The sequence below is a fragment of the Calonectris borealis genome, chromosome 1 (assembly GCF_964195595.1).
Source record: "Calonectris borealis chromosome 1, bCalBor7.hap1.2, whole genome shotgun sequence".
Taxonomy (NCBI): Eukaryota; Metazoa; Chordata; class Aves; order Procellariiformes; family Procellariidae; genus Calonectris; species Calonectris borealis.
In genome coordinates, this window is record NC_134312.1 from 64,880,751 (window position 1) to 64,904,127 (window position 23,377).

Below are 23,377 nucleotides of genomic sequence, written 5' to 3' on the forward strand. Positions count from 1 at the left end.
ACTGCTTTTAAATTGCATGAGCTATGTGGACCATAGGTTGCTTGGGACTGAAATCTTTGCTTTGAAGGCTACGGAAGGAAAGGAGGAGGAGATTTTCCCATTAGCAGCAAGAAGAATCTGTCCTCTTAAAGGAGGGAGGCAAAGGAGATGCTATGCTGGGTTCCTGGACACTTTGCTAACAGAAAAAATGTGGATGAATTTGTGTGATTTAAGGGAGGGGTATTTGAGCGTACACGCACTGTAAAGAATGTCTCTCATGTGGACTGGACGCGCTTCACACAGTAGTATGTCGCATTTTCTGACTGCAATTACACTGTCATGCAGAAAAAGCCTCTGATGAGAGGTAACATGCCCTGCTGGCTAGAGCTGATTAGAGGCAGTACCACAAGTTTTGAGCTGCTGCTCAAGCAAAGTTCAAAGAAACAAGCTCTTTTGATTAAATAGTGCCCAAAAGTCTGTAGTTAACAAAGAAAGAGAAAGAGGGGTGTATGCGGTGGGGGAGCAGCGGGAGGGACTGGTGAGTCCTACAGAGAGGAGTCAGAACACAAGAATGCCCTGTTTTTGCAAGGCAAAATCAGGGTGTTCAGAGAAGCTCTTCACCTCACAATCCCCTTTGGCAGCTAGGTTTGAATCAAGCCCATTATTAGAGGCTCCCCATGGCCTAGCACCAGCAGGGTTACTCTTTGGAAATGTGTGAAGAAGCTCTTTCTTTCTTCTTTTTTAATGCATAGTTTTAAACTCCACCAGAATTTGGGGGGTTGAAAAGGTTTTTAGGGAAAATACTTTATCAGTGCAGATATCAAGGGGTTTTTTATATTGAAGAGGGCACTGGCACAAGCTGATCAGAACGGATGGATCACACAGAGGAAACCACACATCCAGCAGGAAAGTACCATGAGGGCTCAGGCAGTGTGTGTGGGGGCATGTGTGTGGGGGTGCATCAGAGTGCTGGAGGGCAACTGCTGTTGGATTTCAAAGAAAGGAGTAGGTCATCCCAGGTGTATAAAAGTGCCCTACGGCTGTGGATCAGATTTGTGTGAACAAGAGCACCTGCAGCAGGGGGAGAGCTGATGTTTAAGATAAGGTGGGGGAAGAACAGGTGGTTACGCCGTAGTGCTTACTAAGAAGTGCTGGAGGGAAGGAGCGGGGATGGAGAGTGTAGCAGTAATCCACATCCTGATAGCCAGCTTATATGGAAGTATGGAGAGCTGTCACTCCGGGGCATGAATACAGTTACCGGCTACATTGCAGGAGACTTTTTTTGGTTAGAGATTCTTACTCTGAATCATTTCACATCGGCAGCTTCTGGAGATGAGAACTAGGTTAAAATTGTGTGTGTTATCTGCGGTAGATGGTGTGGTTCTCTCTCTGCCTGTATTTTTGTAATTCACAGTATGTAGTGGGATAAAACAATCAATTGTAACTGTTGCTGTTAGGCTTTGGTCTTGCCCCTGTTTCACTCTGCTGTCTTGATTTGAGTAAGGAGCAGAATCAAATGGAAATTATTTCTGATCCTTTTATACGGGATCTTTTATATCACTAGAGAGGCAATCACTGCAAGGGGACTTGTGTCTATTTGCTTCTACCAGCATTCTCCTTTGACTGATCTTTAGTTCCACACCTTGTCTCTTTTGAGCTTCGCTTGACTCCATAATTGCATCTGTGTAGAGCCTCATTTACCTTCGTGGACCAAAAAATCTACTTGCTCACCTGAGTGCAATATCTAGGACCTTGTATGTCAAACTTTGAGCAGGTTAAACCTTAAGCAGGGAATCTTGCTGCTTGTTTGTACAGCACTGTATAAACTGACAGTATTGCATGCCATCAATGATTTATAATTTGTATTGCATGGAGTATGTTTAATTCCCTCGCATTCACTCATTAATCTTTTAGTATATATATATTTGATTAAAAACAAACTCTGCTGTATGTTCAAATATATTCAGTGAGCCTCAGAGCCGAAGCTAGTTGGAGGTTGTCAGTGCATACTGTTATATGTATTGACGGCAGCAGAAGAGGAAATGTCTGTTTTACTTTCTCACAGTTAAACTCACAAGTATTTGTATATACATATAACCTCTAAGTTTACCAAATGCATAATGACTTACCAGCCCACCGTGACGTGTCATCCCTAAAGATGGCTATTTCCTAGAGAATCATCTCCTTACCTTACCTCTCTTTTTGTTTGAACAGAAGTCAAAAGATGCATGATCCACATATGTGCTCTGAAGGGAGTCAGTGCATCCAAGCCAGCAGATGCATCTTGCAACTTCCAGAGGTGAGAAGCTGCGGGAGTCGGAAAATGCTGTCGCTTTATTTCCTCATGCCAGTTCATGCTGCACATTAAGAAATCACTACTCCAAATCTGGGAGGTTGACTATGCTGCCAGTGAGACACACTCAGTCCTTGACTAGGAGGCATGTACTGGAAAGTGCTCTCTAAACCAGAGGGGAAACTGCCAGTAAATGGTGACAGACCTTTTATGTAGACAGTGGTGGTGGTCTCTTGTAAAGAGACCCCTTGTAAAGGGTCTCTTACTCAGGTGCATTGCATATGCACACCTTCTTCTCCGTAGTATTGAAGGCTGAAATCCTTGTTTACATTTTACCCTAGAAGGGAAGGGATTGTGCTGTAGAGAAGATAACTGTTAGAAGCTTTGTGGAGATCAAGGAGGGTGACACAAGGCAGTGGGGCTCAGATCACTATAGGGAGCTGCCTTGAAACTTTGAATAGATGAGGCTGAAAAAGAAGCCAAAACTGTGTCTGCCTGTGTAGTTTAGGTTAGTCTTTTGTTGCCTCTTAGAAAGAAGAGGCTGTTATTGCAGCCTTGGGGAGGACTGTTTCTTGGTTTTGCAAGGACATGAATTCAATCTCATAGATAATTTCTATCTTCAAATGATCTATCATTCAGCAAAAGAATTTCATATTAAGAGAGACTAGAACATGCCCAAAGGTGAAAAAAATCTGTGGCTACGAAGTGAAAATCATGAATGATGGTGTCGTGATTAGCCAGCATCCTAATACTTGTATCAAGCTCATACCATGGCAGTTTTGTGATTCTGAAAGAATACTCTCGAGTGCTGGCTAAGTACAGCTGAGCCATAAGTAAGGGTTGTGGTATAAAATGAGCTCTTCATACCGCAGCTGCTGCGAAGGCATTCAGAGTATGTGTGCATGGCACACAGCAGTGCTGTTCAATTCCTTGTCCCTAGCTGTCATGAAGGAACTGGAGGCAGCACGGATGAGTCTCACCAGCTTTGCAGAGAAGCAGGCTATGTTGATCCAGGTGGACTGCTATACCTCTGACTTCCAGACCTATGCTACTTTCTCTAATTTGTTGTGTACTAGTTCACTTGGAGCTAGTTTGAGTATCCATGTAACATAGCCCTACCTTGAGTCAAGTGCATGCAAAGCAGTCACCAAATTTGTTTAGGTAAACTCAACCTCCCATTTTGATGAATGGTTTTAACATTGGTGACTTTACCAGCGTTAAAGAAAACGCTCAAGAAAATTCTACTGCTGAGCATTTCCTGACCCGTGAATTACTTTGCATCTCACATTTCAGATCGATATAGTAAAACAATACCAAAAGTTGTTTGTAACGTGGATTTAATAGGAGTTATTTAACAGGCACTTCTGCAGATTAGCTTCTGTCACCACTGGCAGACCAAGATCTAAGTGCATATAATTGTAGTTCCAATAGCAAAGAATCCTTCAGTATAAACAATGTGGGTCATTAAAGCTCCCTAGCATTTAATTATCACCAATTAGCAACTAAGTGAGGTAACATCTTATGCAACAGACTCTTAATATATTATGTGTGGTGAAGGATAGCTCTCACTGTGTTGTTGAGACCAAACTGGCTGGAAGGCATAGGGAGGGGCCCATCTTGGTTAAGACTCAGCTAAGTATTCACCTGTAGTCTATTAGTAAAATCAGGTATCGGTATTACAGCATTGCTGAAATAATCTGTTTGATATTTAACCCTGATCAGCACTGTTGTCTGTACACAGGGCACTGAGGGATCCTTTGGCATTGATAATGAGGAGTATGAAGCTATGCCTGTGGAGGTGAAGCTATTACCGCGGAAACTCCGGTTCTTCTGTGATCCCAGAATGAGAGAGCAGATGCTCCGTGCAGCAGTACAATGAGAATTCATGTCAAAAGGGGCCAGTGTTTACCAGTCTTATCAGGGACTCTTCAAGGCACATGAGACCTCACTGACTTGATTAGACCCACCAGACTAATAAGCCATTTGGCTATTTTTATGCACAAGGTACTTCCATTGGAAGCTGATTTGGCTAGTCTCAAAGGGGTTAAAAATGCAAATGAAAATTCTAAGAAATGCATGTTAACTTGATGGCATCTTTTTTTCCCCCAGAGAAGTCATCAGTGTTCCATTTACAGCACTGCAGGCTGAGTGCTGTGTGCCAGATGCTACTGCTTTAATGCAATTGTATATTAAAGTAAAATGAAAGCACACCTGTCCTTGTGTTTTAAGAGTTTGGGTCTACTTTACCTATGTATAAATCTCGCAAAATCTGGGATGTTGGAAAAATTTGTTTTGGGGGAGTAATGCAAAGGAGGTCTATGAAATGTTGGAATTGCCACATTAAAACAGTGGTTGGTTATCTACTCTGTCACAAAATAACTTGGAGATCGGTGATACAAAGCTTCAGAGGAAGTTTAAAAATTCCCTGTATGTATCTGGGTAGGATATTTATGTTATTTTTTTTCATCTTGCCAGATTCAACAGCACAGAGTTCCAGTTAATAATATAGTAGAAATATATTCCTTTGATCAAGTTTAGGTATATTACACAGAAGCAAATTGGAAAATGTCATCATTGACCCAAAGCTGTATGAAGTACATGTGGAAAGATTCTTTAACAAGCCAAATGAGTCTTTGTAAGTATTCCTTTTATTCCTGTAGTAGTGTAACACAAATAAGGGCATCCAAAGAACTTTTTATTCATTGTGTCTGGTTGTTTTCTCTTTAATGTAAACAGTGCTCATCACTCCTTACGCAACCTACATTCCCTGGAGCCCCAGTACTGTAATTAGTTTTGTTGCTTTTCTGAGCTTTTGTTTATAGCTTCACTTTAATTGCTGAAAGGAAATAATACTGACTTAGACAAGGTTATGTGTTGCCCTTCTTATTATAACTTACAAGTTCACATGATTCTGTGTTGCTTACTGGAAGAAAAAAATTTGATCCTTATTTTTCTGATGTGATTGTTGTTTGTACAGAGTCCCCGTATTATCTGTGATCTAGTCTAAGTTCATCTTTGATTGATTCTTTGGACATTAGTGAACTGACTTCCAGCAGCTTTATTAAAGACTGCATCCTGGCTGCGTGCTGCTGCAACAGCATCCTCTGCTGGAGACTTGCTAAAGGAAAAATGCTTTGAAAGGGGAAGTAGGGTTGGTTTTCTGGGTGACGCCAGAACCAAACTGAATGCTGTCCTTCCCTTGACGATAGTGTGGAGAAACTAATTACCTAAGCTATTCAGGCAAGCACTCATCCCTTTCTTGACTAAGATCTAGGGGAATAGAAGCCTGCTAGTTCTTTTTAATAGTTATGCTGGTGATAGGGCCTGTGTTGTGCTGTCTTTCTTCTGACCTGCAGCAATTAATAGTGCCCAGTGGACCCCTGCAATACTCTCCAGGGAACATGTTGGCTGTGCTCTGCTCTTTTTGCTTGCCACAGAGACACCCGGAACGTTGCTCTGCAGCCACTGGCTCATTCCGAGTCAAGGGCAGTTCTCAGCAATTGAGTTTTTCATCAAGCTGATGCTTCTGTAATAAAATTAGCAATGCTTTTGCTCAAGTGGCAGGAAAGACAAGGCAGCAGCCATTTCAAAAAGGTAAGCTTTAATTGTATTAAAAAAATACCCATGTTTTAGTAAGCAGTTTCTCTACACAGCCACAGGCCTATGGGAGCAACCATACATCTGCAAGATGCAAACAACATCAGAGCTGTTAGAACTACAACCAGCCTGCTGCAAGGGGTGAGATGATAAGAGCTAGCTTCTGGTTCATCTGTACCATTTTACAGGGAAAGTGACTAATTCTTTTCCATAGTATCAGACGCACAGCTCCCATTGCATTGTGATTCCTTGCTTGAGGGTGACCAAGAGCTCCCTTCAGAATTGGTATTGTTAATGCTGCTCTGATGTTAAAGTACCACGGATCGTCTGAGACACCAGCTGATATTTAAATATTCACATCAGCATAAGTTGAGTAGCTTGTATAAATACAATTCAAGTCATTTTTCCCCTTCCTCTACAATTCAGAGGTCTTCCAGTGTGGAGTGGTTCTAGACCTCTGATTTGCAACATTCAGAGGGGAGGTGTGAGGAAAACATCACATAAAATAAGCAGGGGCTGAACCCGCTATCTGCAGTGTTGAGGAAAGGACTCAGTTCTCATGCTTCTGTCTGACAGCAAGACAAACCACTTTCTTTGTACGAACCCTTAAGACAGGATGCAGTAGTAGAATCCTAGGTCCTGCTCATGAAAACACTTATCCTGGCTTCAACTTACAGTCCATTCTAGAAGGGCTTAAAATACTGTAATATAAATAAAAAGGAAGGATAACAACCTAATGATGGACCAGCCCAAGGCACCTGTTTATTTAAACCATGATTAAACATTCCTATTCGAATGGCATGTTGCATTAACCAGGACCTGAAATCCTGGTTCACAGGCATTTAGTACTCTCTGTTTTAGACAGACATATCATTCTGTTAAGTCAGTACATTCCAGTCCCTCACAAAAGACGTATGTGTTGTCCTCTCCCATAATCACTGGACCACTAGCTTGGGGGGGAGGGGGAGCAAAAAGGAGACAGCAACTAACTTAGAAGTAATACCTATGATGAGAGAATTTGGGTTAGTATGCATGCTTTGTACCTAGACTTTTGCATTAGGACAGAGTGCTCTTGCCCTTCCCCCTCCCAGAGCAAAGCATGCCTGTCCCTTGCATAGTCTGTCACCAAGAGGGCCACAGCTACTTCCAGCTTTTGCCCATTAACTTTGGCAGTTCTTAAAATGGAAGAAGTATTACAGTAGCACTGCTTTACAGAATAAGGTGTACAGTAAGCTACTTCCCCTTGAAAAGGTGATGGAACTTTCTTCTGCCTGTAAGGATGCTGGATAGGCAAGCTCATCTCCTGTGACAGGCATGACCATTAGCTCTAACATACATTGGATAACTACTTCATATATGCTAGGTATTACCATGTCTCTAAGACAAATCTGAACTCTAATTAAGTAAAATGCCTTTCTCCTAGTATCCACTATACTAGTACAACAATTCTTAGTTGTACTTGGCTCTATGCAGCTTGGCCTAACCTTGCAGTGAAAAGACTTTTGGATAATTTAAATGTCTGGCATGATATCCCTTGTTCAGATTGAAAACTTAGCTTTTATTTCTCTCCCAAGCTTTACCCTCCAATCCAGATAGTACAAGTAATAATAATTCATTACTTGATTATACATTTCTAGTGCAACTTGAGTTAAGATGCAACTATGAAGCTCTTGCTCTCCTGTTCAAACTCAAGCAAGTAACAACTGAGAACCTTCAATGGCTGTGCTATGACTTGGGTGTTGGAGAAGACCATACCATACCAGACGAGGGCACAGGATATATACATGGTTACTGTAACCACCATTCAGCCTGGGCTCTGATCACAGGCAACTGACCAGAGAAAGAAATTAAAGGCACCACTGTAAAGGCAAAGTACTTCAAATGGAGAAGAGAATTTTTGCAGTAATCAGCAATATCCTATCCTATGCCACACTTTCCTCCTTCTTTTAATTCAAAAAACACCAAGTAACTGTCTCCCTTCAAGCTCCTAGTATTCAAAAAAGCAACTATTAAGTGCCAAGGAGGGGATTTTAAACGTATGCACTTAACTGTTTTACCGTGAATTATGTTTTTTCCTGGAAAGAGGAGATTCAGTGAAGTTGGTTCCAAACAAAAACAGCCTACTGAACAAGCCCTCATGCCCCAAGTTGTAGCCATTTGTTTATACTATGCACCCATTTATCAAGGATTTTCCACGTGACAACAATAAAAGCAACGTCTATTAGAAAATGGGAGCACAGGTGGAAAGTTCTTTTGCAGCAAATCAAACAAGGAAGGGGTAGGATAGAGAAGTCTTTTTGTTCTGTTTTCTGTCTTTTGTAGCAGTCACTTGCCAAGTGAGGCTGTAGAGAAGCAAAATAACAAGGAAGAGCAAAATAGGCTGTAGCCATCCAGCTGGGATGTAGCATGGATGCTACTTTTATAGTAATCTGCTTGCTTTGATACTTCTGCACCCAGACTACTGCTAGCAACTGAAGACCTAGTTTCTGGAAAGCAGAGGTTTAATAAATGTCAAACAGTAATTTCAGGAGGTTCTGCTTGGTGGGCTGTAGCAGTGCTGTCTAGTAGACCTGGTGTTCTGACAGCTTGCGAACATAGCGCTCTAATGCAGGGTGTTAGAAAGCCTCTGACTGCAGAGGCTGTAAAATTTCAATGACAAATTAAAGGTTTGTTTCTATTTAGTTCAGCAAAAGAACTACTGACATCAAAGAGAATAGAAAGTCATTAAGAGCTGACCACAGCTAAATGATGTAGCAAACCTTTGAGAAAGTGAGAGGAAGAATTGCTAGAGACTAATTTCAGTTCCTTTTTTTATATCTGAAGGAAGTTAAGTGAGTGACAGCAATATAGTGCCAACTGTACTTCCTCAGGGATCTTCACTGCAGACAACACGTTAAAACTAAAGTGGAAGTTAGAAAAAAGCATGAAGATTGTGGGTCACTTTTATACTAGAAGTGTCAATTTAAAAACAAAGCCTTTTCTTAAGGAAGAGAGACTGGTCTTTCCATTAAATGCTATTCAGCTCTGTTTTTTCCTCTTTCTCCATTTTTCTCCCCAACCTTCTAAGGATGTTTACGTTACAGTTGTGAGCAACTGGCAATACAAGCAGCAGCATGTTTTCTCCTGTACAAAAACATCCAAAGCCCTGAAAAAGCAGGCAGGGGAGTGACTGCTCAGAGACAGGCAGGTCACAGGAACATAATATGCTGAAGCTCATACTAATGAACTGTGCAATAAGCCTTGTGAGGCCCCTGATCCCACACCTCACTAAAACCTCTGAATCCACAGCAAGCAAAACTACCCCTTTGCTGCAGATAGCCTTCAAGGAAAAACAGGACATGCCAGCCTCCTTCCTTCCAGAGGGAGACAATCCACAGAGGGTCTACTTGGAGAACATTTGCTTCACCTGTTTTAAAAAGAACTAGCGTGTGAGACCGTGGTGGTTCAGGCTCTGTCTCATCTATAAAATGCTAGGATAAATGGATACATCAGCTACAGTTTGCATTTCTACAAACTGCAGAAAGGCTCCAAGGGTGCTGAAGTCTGTTATGGTAGAAGCAGCAGCTAATTAGCTATAGCCACAGTTCAGGAAGAACAGTTAGCTTAAAGCTGATGCTACTACTGGCTGAAGGATTTTGGGCAAAGCAGGGATTACTCTTTACTGTGCTAACCTTCCTGGTCCTGCATGAACTGAATCCTATTCTTTCCACAGCACACGAGTAAGAAACACTGTTCATCTGGTTCTGCAGCTTCTCTGCCCAGGAAAAAAAAGGCTTGCTGTTAGACATTGCTTCTAGCAGCTGCACCGGTTAAGAACACCAAACTCCACGGGAACCTCCTGCAAACTGTGAAGCCATTCCGGCTGAAAGGTCACATACTGCTCTCTGTCTCACACTGAAAGCCAAGGACAGTGGCAGGCAGTGCTGAAGGCTGCTTGACAAAAGGAGGATCAGCAGACAAAGTTAAAGCAAAGGAGTGACAAGTACCACCTGCTACAAAGGAAGGGCTAGTGACATTAGTTAAAGCATACTTATTCAACCCAATCCGGCCCAGCACCATCTGAGCTGAGGCTGGAGAACATAGTGACTGCAAGGTGGCTCAGTGATGTTGGTCCCTGTTAAATGGGAGACCATCTTGCTGGTTTGAAGATTTTAAACCAAAGCAGCACGTGTGATGCAACTGAAAACCAGAGGAAGTGGTAGAAGGGATGAAGTAGAGATGGTGCTCTTCTCCAGCTATGAGATAGATAGGTACAGTCTTTGCCAGTTTATACCACCTCAAGTGCTGGAAGTGAAACCGCGCCGCTCCGGTAAGCAAAGTCATATGATCCTGTAGCACCCCCTTATCCCAAACTTGCTTCTGCCATTGCCGAGGAAGGGTGGCTTTATTCCAACCCAGCTGCTAAAAGTTGGGTGAGGGGTGTTTGAAGGAGTCGTGTTTTTTTATCATTGGTTTAACTGTCCCCACCAATAAACATGGTAGGACAGGAGATGTTTTATGAGGCTGGGCCGCTAACAGCCTGTGCTGAAGCTCTCTTCAGTCCCCAAGTGGAAGAGGGGATGATAGGAGGGTTTTCCAGTCAAGTCTTGAGAGCTCAGCTACAGCATTTCACATTGGTCCCCATCAGACAAAGTGCTTTCCTGAAGTCTTCAGCCCTCAGGTATCCAGGCTAGGCCAAAACCTAGCTATCACTGGCAACAGTGAGGATTGGTGCAAAGGTGCCACTGGTCCTATCTAAACAAAACAAAAAAACACAAATGAAAGAGAAAGGGAGACAAAAAAAAACCAAACAAACAAAACCTGGAGCAGGTACTCATTGGGAAGTTGAGGGGGAGAAAATAAAATCACATTTTGTTTTAAAATTATAAATACTCTCCATATAAAGTTATTAAATAAAATGAGATCCGTCCAGTGGCTGTGATGAATTCCAGTGATCCTCCTAAGCAATGTCTGGTAGTCTTTAAAAAGTGATCTTTGCTCCCCATCTCTCTTGCCCTTGCTTTAAGTGCAGCAGGGGTTGTCAATGACTAGCATAACATCAATGCCATACACTTCCAGCAGGTCCATAAGGAAACTTCGATCCCCTTGAGGATCCAGGCCCATGCCTCGTGCGTGGTCAGCTGTCAGTGTCTTGTCCTGGCTGGCCGACACCTCCATCAGCGTCTGAAATATGCGGTTGTTCTGCTCCATGAAAAACCTATAGGATAAAGTCAGCTAAGATGATGGCATTGGACCCCCAAAAAGATAGCATACTTACCAAACAGGCAGCAGAGCCCCAGAACTGCATTTAACCCCCTTTAATCATAGATCATAGAATCATAGAATAGTTCGGGTGGAAGGGACCCTTAAAGGTCATCTAGGCCAACCCCCCCCGCCCCGCCATGGGCAGGGACATCTTCAACCAGATCAGGTTGCTCAGAGCCCCATCCAACCTGACCTTGAATGTTGCCAGGGATGGGGCATCTACCACCTCTCTGGGCAACCTGTGCCAGTCTTTCACCACCCTCATTGTAAAAAATTTCTTCCTTATATCTAGTCTAAATCTACCCTCTTTTAGTTTAAAAGCATTCCCCCTTGTCCTGTTGCAACAGGCCCTGCTTAAAAGTTTGCCACCAGCTTTCTTATAAGTATTGAAAGGCCACAATAAGGTCTCCCCGAAGCCTTCTCTTCTCCAGGCTGAATCTCCTTAGGTGACGCTGTAGTAGTTTTTCATCCACCCTATGGATGACCCAGAATAAACAAAGATAAAGCAGTAACTTTTAATTTACAGCAGCACTTCTCTCTGGCTGATTTATGGTAGGCATTTCACTCTTCAGAAGCAAGCCACGTTATCAGCTAATGTGTACTTTGTGGTAACCAAGTGGGTACATCAGACCTATAGCTCCCATAATGCAAAGGAGGAAACAGTGTTGTCGTCCATCTGGTAAGCCACCGGGTAAATAAATTCTCCATTACTGGCGCAGAACACGGTGAGAGCTACTTCTTACCTAGTACCTTCCTAGGAACACGCAAGGCTGTTCTGAAAGAGCTCTGACTACATCTGTGCAGCTCAGCGATCAGAGCTCTGCCCCGACAGCCCTTCACACGGTTTCATCCCTTTACTTCTCACCTGCTGCAGACTGTGAACAATAGCAACAGGCAGTGAAGGTGGTAGAGGTGTGGTTTTCATCTAATTCCTTACCTCATGCTCTACGCCCAGTTCTGGTTCCTCTGTTTGCCAAATGCAAAGCTAGCCACATCAATGGGCCGAGTCTTCACATGCAGGTCTTCCCTCCTCACTGCACCTCCCCCTGCACGGTACGGTGCCTGCTTCCCACAGACACTGCCCTTTCCTGAGCCAAATGTTCTGGCATGAGAAGTCCTATGGTGCTTATGTTTTCAAAAATGGGAGGGTATTCTTGCATTTCTAATTCTGTTTTTAAAATTCCCTCCTCCCTCCCAGCACTTAAAGGACCCTAGTGGAGACTAATATGGCTGCATTTGGCTTCTCGAATTGAAAGGAAGATGATCTGAAGAGGAAGAGCCAGTTTGGTTCTTGGATCTCTAGAGGAAGAGAGCTGACTATGGAATTACGTTAACCACGATGCTTCATAATATGCCAAACCAGTGCAACACGAAATCGGTGAAAGAGGCTCCCTAAACCTAACAGTGATCAACTAAGTATTAGAGGTAGCCACTCACAAGATGAAAAGGTCCTCTTCACAGGAGCTACAATCCTCACCCACTTCTTGAGAATACATTAACATCTGCCTGAGAGAAGGGAGACAGATTAAATGTACATACCTACAGTGAACCTCAAAGCACTACGTGAAGATAAGGACTACGACTAAAAACTTCACATCCATTTCTTGGAGACCAATCAGACTAACACCATTGTCCCAATATCTGAGGCAATGGGATAGTCTTTATAAGGCATTGGACTGGAAATCAGGCTACGTTTTCAGTTCTGCTGCTGATCAGTGGTGGGCCAGTGGTGAGTCACAACTTCTGCTTCTCTTCCTGCCTTCTGTCTGCTCCATCAGCTCACTGGCAGAGTAATCGTACGTGTGCAGAGTGCCCAGGGGCTCTCATACCAGTCAGCTACAGAGGAACCAGAATCTCAGAGAGATGAGCTGAAGCAGTGGGAAACTTTGAAAATACTAAAACAAGAAGGAAAGTACAAAGGAGCAGTGTCCTCTTTATCCCGCATTGCACTGCTCTCCTATCAGGACCGGGACCACCCAGATGTCTATTATTACCTCTGGTCATTGAGCCGTCGGTACTTCTCCTTGTCAGCATTGTTAATTTTCAGGAGTGGTTGCAAGTGCTCGTGATGTGTCTTCACATTCTGGTTGTCCACATAGACATCATAGAGATCCCGTTTCTCCTCAAAGATCTTTTCTGTTGTACCTGCCAAAATCGGAGAAGATTTTCAGAGCAGCGTGTTGCTTTCCCAGCAGACCAACTGTTCTCTCCTGCTTTCATAGTTAGTCATTCCATGCACATCCTATTTAGTTTTATTGCACAGTCTGGTGTCTCAAGACATTTTGCAGCCTGAAGTTAAAAATGTCATGCCTAATCCATCATACTTACAGGCCACATATGATACTTCTGTCTCCAGCATTTCTATGTCTGCCACATTCACATAGAAGAATGGTTTGGACTCTGGGACAGTTCCTCCAAGACCAGGCAGAGAAACATTGGCAAGGCAACAGCAGCAATACACTGCGGACAGGAGAAGTACATCTTGAGATGCTTTCATTATTCCCTCAAGGGCATTCTGAACCCCGCTTACCCAGTTCTCCTGCACGCTTCTATGAAAACAAGGGTTGGAGCTTTGACATGCCCCTGAACACCAGAACTTCTCAAGTGGGGACAACCTGTTTTGGGTAGGAAATAATCAGTTCTCCCATAGGAATCCCATGTCCTAAGTTCCACAGATTCATTCAGCACTCACTTTCCTGTGTTGACAGGAACTGTATTTGACAGTGCCAGGTATGTCCTTACCAGAAAGGCCTGAAGAAAAGCATTTTGTAGGAAATGGGTAAATGCAGGCTGAACGGTGTCTTCACAAGGAATGGGTGCAATGGATTTTGAAGACCTGCGTCATGTCTATGCCCTCAGTACCCACAGGCGTTTCTGCAGTGCTTCAGCCTACTAGATCAGAGCTCTGCAGTGTCCCTGGAAACATACCTCTATAGCAGACAACTCCAACTGGGGGTGGTGAAAATATCAATATGCGCTTGCGCAGCAGGGCAAACTTCCAGAGCACAAGGATCTGCTCACCGAAGAATTTGATGAACTGAGACATACAGCCAGCAGGGTGTGTGATCTGCAGGTGGAGGGAAAGGGAAGAAAACAGCTCAGAGGTGAAACAGGGACACATGCACAGATGCTAAGTCTAAATGTGGGAGCAAGACCAGCACAGAGCAGTGACAGAGAACAGCCGCTTGTAACAGCCCAAGTAACAAAATCTTATCTAAAGCAGCCTACAAAGCGCTGGAGTGACTGCTTATATAAAGAAGTATGAGACACAGCAAGGAGCAGCAGCACACTGCACTTTCCTGCAAGCCTCAGAGCACCTGCCTCACCTTCATCTCTGGGTACATGTATCTGTGGATGGACGGCAGCCAGTGGACAGGTTGCTGAGAGGTGGGGGTGCCCTTGCTATCAGGGAGAACTCCTTTCTTGTCATCATAGAATGCCTCTAGGTGGGAGTAGTGCCCTGGCATCTCCAGCTGGTGTCTGGAAATGAAAGGAAAAAAGGGGAGATCTGTAGTGTCTCCAGACTTGTTTAGTGCCTTGCCCCCCAGCCAGCATCTGCTTTCCCAGCTAGCAAAGGAGCCCTGGGTGCCTCAGTTGCACAGACTTATCCAGGAGGGCAGCCGAAGCCTCGGGAGTAACACCAGCTTTCAGTGCAGCCAGAGAACACGGGCAGGACTGAAGCAGACGGCGAGCTGATGTACGCATTGGACTGATCCTGTTTTAAATATGCTCACGTAGGAACAGCTTTCCTTTCTACCATCACCATTTTCCCTGCCAGGTCCACTCAACACAGCTGAAGCATACACCTAGCCAGGATCACCATCGTAGGTTTAAAAGCCTTTTGTGAGCCCTCAGTGAAATGGTTTTCAGAAGGAGAAAAGGGGAACTTCTTGTCCTCTCAACTGTTCCCTTGATATTTATGTCCCCATGAAATAAGTAGGGTTTGGATAGCATCTGACTTGCCTCTTAGCAACGCACAGACTGCTGCTAGTCAGTTACTTGTTTCCTTCCCATTGTGAACCTGTAACTCTTTCTGGAGAAGCAGTCATTCAAGGAAATCATAGCTCAGCATTATAGCTAAATTCTCGCTCACGCCTAAAACCACTCTCCATCAAGGCAATGTTACCTCTCCCAGGTGGGGAGTGGCCAGTCCCATTCCCAAGGGAACTTACCTGACCTGGTTCTCCAGGAAGTGCATGTACCTATACAGCAGGGTGTAGGAAGGGGAGAGAATCCCCACGGACTTCATGCGGGCACCACGCTCTAGCTCACTCTCCACGGGCATGTTGGCAAAGCAGGCCAGGCCAAAACAGAGCCCTTTCCGGAAATAACTGGAGACAAACATTTGACAGAAGGATTAGTGTTAAAAAGAGGGAAGGGGAAGAAAGAAACGTAACTGACGGCTAAAAATACTGATTTGGGAATGCAGTTTCTTCTTTAAGGAACCCCCTGAAATTCCACCCTGCTATCTGAAGGGCTGAGGGTAGGACTCGGGCATCTCAGGAACAAGGCAGGACATTTTAGGCAGGAATTCCCACTAAAGCCCCTACCAGCCACATCACAGGCTGGTAAGGAAATCAAGTAAGGAAAGAACTTGGAAGGAAGACCAACAGAAGATGCTGGACCCAGTCAATGCAGTGCCCTTCTTCCAAGGAAGAAGAGCCTACAGTGCATGAAGATGTGAGTATGGTCTAGCTACCTAGTCATATTTTGGGTGCCAATACCTGGAAGCATACTCTAGCGGAGTGCCAGGGTAAATTCACATGCCTTTGAGAAAGTAACTGTTATTCCTGACCAAAAGAAATTGTGACACTAATTCATTGCAAAACATTGCTGCATTGCAACACTGGGTTAGTAAAAGGATGGGAATGGAGAAAATTCCTAGCTTATGTCTTTCCATTGAAGGAAGAAGCTAGCAAAGAAGAAAGTGAGCAAGGACTGTTTATCACAACATTGAAAGGATTCAAAAGCACTGGCAGAATTAAGAACCTTTTTCTAAGTCCAGTTCCTGCAAAATCCTTCCCATTTCAGTTCTGCCATTCTTTCCCCTTCACCTTAGGCCTCTGCTGACAGTCCCAATAGTGGCAGTGCAATATGATTTGCCCAATACGCATTAAAATTTGCACACCACTGAGAAGCTGGCCTGCCCCATTCACCAGTTGGCCTCCACAGCCAAAGCTGTCATCCAGCAGATCCCACACAGCTACCCGGTATTTGATGCGATGTTGAGAGTATCTGAAGAGTATCTTTGGCTCAGCTAGATACAGTTTAGCAGCATGTTTATGCAGGAACTTAACTTCATAGATGGTATTTTTCTTGCATGTTCTGAATTAAGGGGTGGTGGTGTAGATGTCCGGCTAAGAGAAGGAAGAAGTAATACAGCTCAGACATACTCACATGAAATCTGACTGGATCTTGTGGGACCCGCTTGCCATGGATTTGAATTCCACGCCTTCCAAATCAATATCTTGGGGTAAACACCACTCCACCATGTTGCCTGTCGAGAAGCAAATTTATTTGGCTAAACTTGAACACAATACTCATTTCTAAAGGGCAAACACCTGCAACAGCGAGTTGTTGCTTTTACATCATTGGGATGCCAGTAACAGTGCACTAACGCAACTCCTGAACTCCTAAATTGTCACAGACAGTAGCTGACATACTATACTCCACACATCTCTTGCAAACGTTACTTGTTGCAGCACAACACCCAGATATTGCAGAATTTTTGGAGCCGTTTCTGAAGCTAGTGCTGTTTTGCGAGTCTACCCTTGATATGCTTAATCACAGAGCCGCTACAGTGGATTTACCTGACAGTGGATGAGTTACGGTATTAACGCTGTTCCATTCAGGCCGTCTACACAAGTATCCGATATAGAAAGAACCCAAAGTATAGACTGCTGCTCCTTAGGGTGAGTCTCTGTGATAGCTCATACCACCATCAATATCCTCCTTTGGCTACGCTTGGCAGGGCTGGTCAAACAGGAACCCCTAAGCCAGCATCCCAATCATCACTACTTCTCCCTGGAATCCCGCATGTTTAGTTTAGGATAGGAGTAGTTAGCTGGAGCTTTATCTGGAGGCTGAGGTGATCCAAGTACTGCAACATGTTTGTGCATGGTGCAATAACCAAACAAAAAAGCACATAAATTACAAGCTAGATCACGATTAGCAAACATCTGTCACCTGCCAACCCAGCCAGAAAGCATGCAGTTATTCAGTGGAAAAGGCCACCTGAGGACCCTGATCCTGGAACAGATGATATCACAGAAGTCACAAAAAGTCCCTAAAGCTGATGAAGTCCTGCCCTGCCGCCGGCAAGTTTACCATGGACAAAGAAGTGGGACTTCTCAGGCTTTCCCATGCCAGCACTTCAGAGCCTATCCTGCTCATCTGGACACTCCCACTGCACCGAGACGTGCTCCAGGTTTACTCACTGAGTTCCTGTTCTGCCCATAGCAACAGCATTTGAAGTAATGCGACTTCGTTTTAACAACAAAGCAAACAAACATTCTTCAGTATAATGCAATGGCAGATGCACCCTGACGATGCTTTCTACCGGTACAATCCTTCCACTGCCCTTTGGGGTAAGCATCCCAGCTGCGCTTGCACGGACAGTGTACATTCGGAAAGGCCCTACACTCAGCTGAGACTTTTAGAGGTATTTAAATACGAGGCCTCGTTTCTGAAGCCTGTCTGTTGTGTCATTACTCATACTGCACAAGCATATGCATGCACTCTCGGCACAGGAATCGGGCTTAGCTACTGACATTTAAATAGGCTATTTTTCTTCTCACATAGATACTGTATTCAGCAGACCTCCCCCAAGCCTGCCTGGCAAGGACTTCAAAAAAACAACAGCGTTAAGTGTGGCAACGGGAGAGACTTTGCGTCCAACTAACCACTTCTGGTCCACAAGCAGACCTCTCCTGCAGAGCCGGGCTGGCTGGGGAGCCGCGGCAGCCTCGTGACTCCGAGCACAGCGCTGTGCAATCACACGCGAAACCACAGAGCTCTGCTGTAAAGAGCCTTCGCCTCTGAGGCCTGTGAAAGGCTGGCAGAGAAAGCCAGTGACATCATGTCAGCCTGCGCGGTCCCCTGTAGGTTTTGCGTATTATATATAGATGTTGGCTTTTGTTGTTTGGGGTTTTTTGTGCGTGTGTTTGGTTTTCTTTTTAAAGGCACAAGACCCTTCCTTGAAAGAGCGAGGAAGTCAACTCTTAAGACTGTTGCCTCTTAACCACAAAATCGTGGTTAAGGCCAGATCCGCTTTTAAGTCTTGCATCGCAGAGAATCACTTCTTGGTCATTACCTATAGATTAATAGATCAATATGCAAGAGCACCATCGAGCAAAGCAAATTTTGACTTTGTTCAGTTTAGTCACGAACGCTACTGTCAGGTGTAATGGCCACTACAGAGGTGTCGAAGTGGACACGGCCCAAACAATGCCTGTTCTGCAGCAGTAAGGAAGGAAAAGATGCCTTGAAACAGATCCTTGCCCTACATGTAACCACAAAACCAACGCGCATATCATGCAGCTATTTTTTTTTCTGGGATCTGTCACAAGCAACCCACACCTGCACTCCTGGCAGCTCCTCACGCCACCTTGCCCTATGAATTGTACGAGCGACGTGGCAGTCGGAGAACAAACGCGGAGATAAAAAAAAAAGATTAAGGAAGTTGGTCTGGTGAAACAGTAGAGCAAACAAAGGAGAGACTTCACCTAGACGCGATAGCGACTGCCAGCCTGCCCAAGAAACCGGAGGACGGAGCAATGTTGTAGAAAAACAGGAAGCATGGCTCTTCCCCGCGCACAAAGCAGCTCTCGTGTGCGCAGGAAACTTTCCAAGTGAGAGTCACCCAGCGTTAGAGAGCGGGCGAGTGGTTTTGCCGAGAGTCAAATCTGCAGATCTGGAAATTCCTTGGGAGCTATCTCCCAGCTCCAGGCCAGGTCAGAACCAGCACTCTCAGCTTCTGGTGTGCTTTAAGGATGTTCTTCCTCTTTCTCTTGTATTTTCTCTCCCCTGGATTTTCAGATCCTTACAGAAATGAGGATGGCACTAGCATTTGGTGGTCATCACCTGGCCCTCCTCACCATTAAATGTTTCCCAAGATCTTTTGGGTCTCCAGCTGTGCAATGCTACCACGTTGTGCCAGGACATGAGAAGCACAAAGCGTGACCTAGCCATCACGCTGGCTCCGTTTCCTGCATGAACGAAATGTGGGACAGAAAAACAGAATATCTGCATGTTCACTGGTGCAAAACGGATTACTTCCCTCTCTTCCCTCCTCGTCTCCCCCCATTACTCACATCACCCTTTAAGCCAACAGACTGTGTGGGACCTCCACAAGATTGACTATTATCATCTCCATCACAGAAAAAGGGCTAAGAAGGTTCAGCCTCTTTTCGACTGTTCTGCTCTGAGAGAGTTGATGTGGCCATGGACTTTGCTTCATCTTTCTTTATCTCCTTCCCAAAGCAAAATTTATTGTTCGTTTTTTTTTTTCCCCACTTGCTTTACCCAAACAAGTATGAGTCTCAGAAAGCACATGTGCTCGAGCCTAATGCCAAGTAGGTCACACCTACCAGATGCATCCCCATTGCTGCAGTCTTGGGTCTTCTGTTACCACCCGCCCAAGGGAACGCCCGCAGTAGGAAATTCAGCAGCCTCGTTAAAGCCCCTTGTGAGTGTGCTCTTTAAGGGGCAGTGTTTGCACAGACCCCATTGTCACACTTTATGAAGTGTCAAAACATTCCCCACCGGTCACCCCCTGAAGGAGGGGAGGGAGCAACGAGAAGATGGCATGGTTGGCTCCCAGGCTGCCACCATTCTGCACATAATTTCTCTTTCAGTATCAGTGCAAGAGCCATCTTTGTAACAGTGATGAGAAGAGCTCCTTCTCAAGTGCCACAAGGTTCACCATGCTGGAGGTGGGAAAAGCACCACTGATTTAGAAGCTGCCTCTGGCTCTTATGTTTGGCCACATACACACGAGCATCAACAGAGTCCCAGGGATACCGGAACCGTAACAGTGACCTGGCAACCCCATAACCTTCCTTCGTGACCTCATCACATGCATCTGCTAGATACACTGAACTTGCCTGCTTCAAGCCCTTCTAAATTTAAGAAGAAAGCTGTTACATTCTTTATTAGCATAGTAACCACTTCATCCTTCTACAGTAAAACATCTCTCACCCAACTGCTCGCCTCTATTTGAGTAGACATTACCTGGCATAACTACCCTCCCAGCTGGAGGAGAAATTCTGCCTTTCACATGCCTGAGCAAGCTACCAAAGGTCTGCTGTGCTTTTCCTGGGCAGGATCAAGCAGGTTTCTAGCTCAGACACTGAGTGGGTGATCTCCTTTAAGTCACACACAAGGACCAGATACCCTTGTGAACATTACAGAAGTCCTTCACGCCACCTGATGTGGTTGACCCAGGAACTCCCATATCCTCCTTCTGACCCTAGCAAGTTCACATCACTGCAGCTTCAAGACCTTTTTTCTGAGTCCACATCCTCCACAGGGCACTTTGCCTTCCACCTGTGAAGCTGACATTTGATGTGTTCCTCACAGTCCTATCGTGCTCCTTACATTCAGCATCAGTGCTGAGTAGCAGTGGGAGGCTGAATCTTCCTGGACTTGATAGACTACTCCAAGGCTGATGACACCCAGCATTAACTGCACATCAGATGTGAGAAGAGCTGTTTCCCAACTTTCCCTGGACTTCATTCAAAGCAACAGCTGGTTCAGACAAACTCCTGAGAAAGCTCAGCTTTCTGCCAACCAAGAAAATCTCAATTTCGTAGAAGGCATATGCTCTCAGACTGAAAGACAGCCTGCTGTTGCTGCAGTCATCCGGACTCTTCCATGTTTTGGATACTTAAAAGAAACATCTCCCCTTTCCATCTCCTGTTGGAAAGATGACATCCAATCTCATTTTGGATTTTGATGAGTCAAAAGCCTCTCACCTCTAGACTGAAGACACCTCTCTCCGGCGCAGTACGAAACAGGTAACTTCTCAAAAGCCCTTTGGTGTTTCAGGACATAGCGGCCATGCTGTTTGGCAGTGTGCACGTGAAACAGCACATCACACTCGGGGCTCCGCTCTCTTCACTACTTCCTTGGGATTTTCAGTTCAAGACCGGGATTCAGTCTTCACTCTCAGGGCCCTCTTGTGAGCAGTCAGTTACTTCCCCCTTCCACTGAAGAACCCCACCATGCCATACTGAGCTCTTTCCTGTCTTCTTCTATGGATTTGCTAAGAAAGTGTCTGTCTACAGAGGAAAGAGGAGCTCGCTCCCCGATCTGGATGCAAATGGGCTCCTGCATCTCCCAAGATACTTCCTAAACTTTCTGATTGTACCAAGACTTAACCAAGCTACGCCCTACTCTTGCCTTTGCACCCCAGGTTGGCACCAGGCAGCCGAAAGACCCAACAATCTGTCCCGGGACATCAGACCCCTAAGCACAGTACCTGCGTTAAGAGATGCGAGGTGGGTGCTAACTTTCTGTCTGTGTCATAACACCCTGTTTCGTGGACACCGCTAGAGCAGCGAGACTAAGAAAACAAAGTTAAGATATCTTCTGAAATGCTGATTTGCAGACTTGAAATGAATAACCTCTGTCAGTAAAAGAAGTGATACAACACCAAAGTCTGACAGTGCCGAGGGAGATAGATATGGCAGTGAAAGGTGGAAAATACATTCCCTTGCCCCTCTCCTCTGCCCTCCTGGATCGCAGCACTCCACTTCAAAGCACCAAGAGTCCCAGAGATCCCACCAGAGGCCAGCCTCTAAAACACACAGGTCACCAAGAAATACACAGCCGAGCTGCTGCTGCTGGGGACCATGCCCTGCGTGCCTGCCAGATTTACGCCTGCCATAACGGCCATCCATCGCCGACAGCTGCAGGCAGGTCTATGCCACGCCACGGAGACAGAAGGATGCTCTCGAGATGCTGCTAACAGGTTGGTGCCCCCCAGGCAGCGCTGGGCAGAGGCTCGGCCCGAGGCCTGGACGCTGTGCAGGGGGTGCCCCAGCGCCGTCCCCAGCATCCCTGTCCCGCGTCCCGCTGCGGAGTAGAGCTACGCCCGTCCCTGCCCGGGACACCGGCTCGCCTCGGAGCGGCACCACGAGCGGCGCCTTCCTCCCGTCAGAAGTTCTTCCCGGCGGGATGGAGATCGAATGCAATCCCCCCTATACTCCGTTTTCGGCAGACCCCCGCGGCCCCTGGTCCCCTGGCGCGCGGCACTCCGCGGGAGGCCGGCCGGGGCACGGGGGACCGGCAGCCGTGCCGTGAAGCAGCGGTCTCCCGTGGGGGCAGAGGGCAGCCCGGCTACCGCAGGCCGCTCTCCACTGGGGTCCGGCGACACTGCCCTCAAACGCGGCGGGGGGAGCGGTCCCCGCGGGAGGAGGGATGCCGCCGCGCGGGACCCGCAGCCCGGCCCCGGCCCGCATCCATCTTACGCCAGCGGCACCGGGAGCCCCAGGCCCGGCCACTGCAGGCTCCGGCCCGGCCCCCCCCGCCCCGGCCCGCCCGCCCCCGGCGCCCCTCACCCGTGCGGGGGTCGAAGGTGACCACGAAGACGGCCACGATCTGGTCCTCCTCCGCCTCCGCCCGCGGCGGCGGCCCCGCCGCCTCCGCCGGCCCCGCGCCGCCCCATGGAGCCGCGCTCCAGCCGCCGCCGAGCCGCCGCCCGCCGCCGCCGCCGCCCGCCTCGGCCGCGGGCGGCGGCGCGGACACGGCGGGGCCCTCGGCCCAGAAGAGCAGCGGCGCCTCGTCTGCGCGCTCCACCATGGCCGCGGCCCCCCGCCCGCACGGCGCTCAGCCCAGCCGCTCCGCGCCGCACCCCCGCGCCGCACCGGCCGCCGGCGGGGGGCGGCTCCGGGGCGGGGACGCGGAGGGCCACGCCCCCGCCGTGGAGGAGGCGGGGCCGGGCAGGGAGGGGAGGGGCGTGCCGCTGAGGAGGCGGGGCGTGCCGCCGGGGGCGTGGCGTGGCGCGGCTCCGGGCACGTTTTTGCGGGGGCGCGATGAGGCGCTGGGGGCAGCGGGAGGGGCCTGGGGAGCAGCTGGAGCTGCCCCAGGGGTGCCCTGGCGGGGGTCTCCCCACTTCTGTGCTCTCCAGTGCCAGCTCCCGGAGGAGCACAGGAGGACTGGGGGCTCCCCGAGTCAAGGCACCTGCCTCCCCGTGCTTCACCTCCTCCCGGAGGGCAGAGCCAGCTGCCTGCCTTCTGTGCCCCCCGCCTGCGACCCCAGCGT

General features: G+C 46.9%; 2 protein-coding genes across 2 annotated transcripts in view; one reads left to right on the plus strand and one right to left on the minus strand.

Moving 5' to 3' along the window:
* Positions 1–4,480, plus strand: part of AGK (acylglycerol kinase) — a 37,271-nt gene extending 32,791 nt beyond the window's left edge. The window contains exons 14-15 of the mRNA XM_075158171.1: positions 2,194–2,278; positions 4,014–4,480. Coding sequence (XP_075014272.1) covers positions 2,194–2,278; positions 4,014–4,151 — 223 coding nt within the window. The 3' untranslated portion in view covers positions 4,152–4,480. The remainder of the gene's footprint in view (positions 1–2,193; positions 2,279–4,013) is intronic.
* A 1,376-nt stretch (positions 4,481–5,856) lies between these two features.
* Positions 5,857–22,915, minus strand: DENND11 (DENN domain containing 11). The gene is made up of 9 exons (XM_075158183.1): positions 22,675–22,915; positions 16,511–16,610; positions 15,286–15,444; positions 14,440–14,593; positions 14,042–14,180; positions 13,442–13,573; positions 13,108–13,258; positions 12,551–12,619; positions 5,857–11,066 (listed from the first exon to the last, which is right to left on the minus strand). Exons 1-9 carry the CDS (start codon positions 22,913–22,915, stop codon positions 10,871–10,873), a joined length of 1,341 nt encoding a protein of 446 aa, XP_075014284.1. The 3' UTR covers positions 5,857–10,870.
* Between the last annotated feature and the right edge of the window lie 462 nt (positions 22,916–23,377).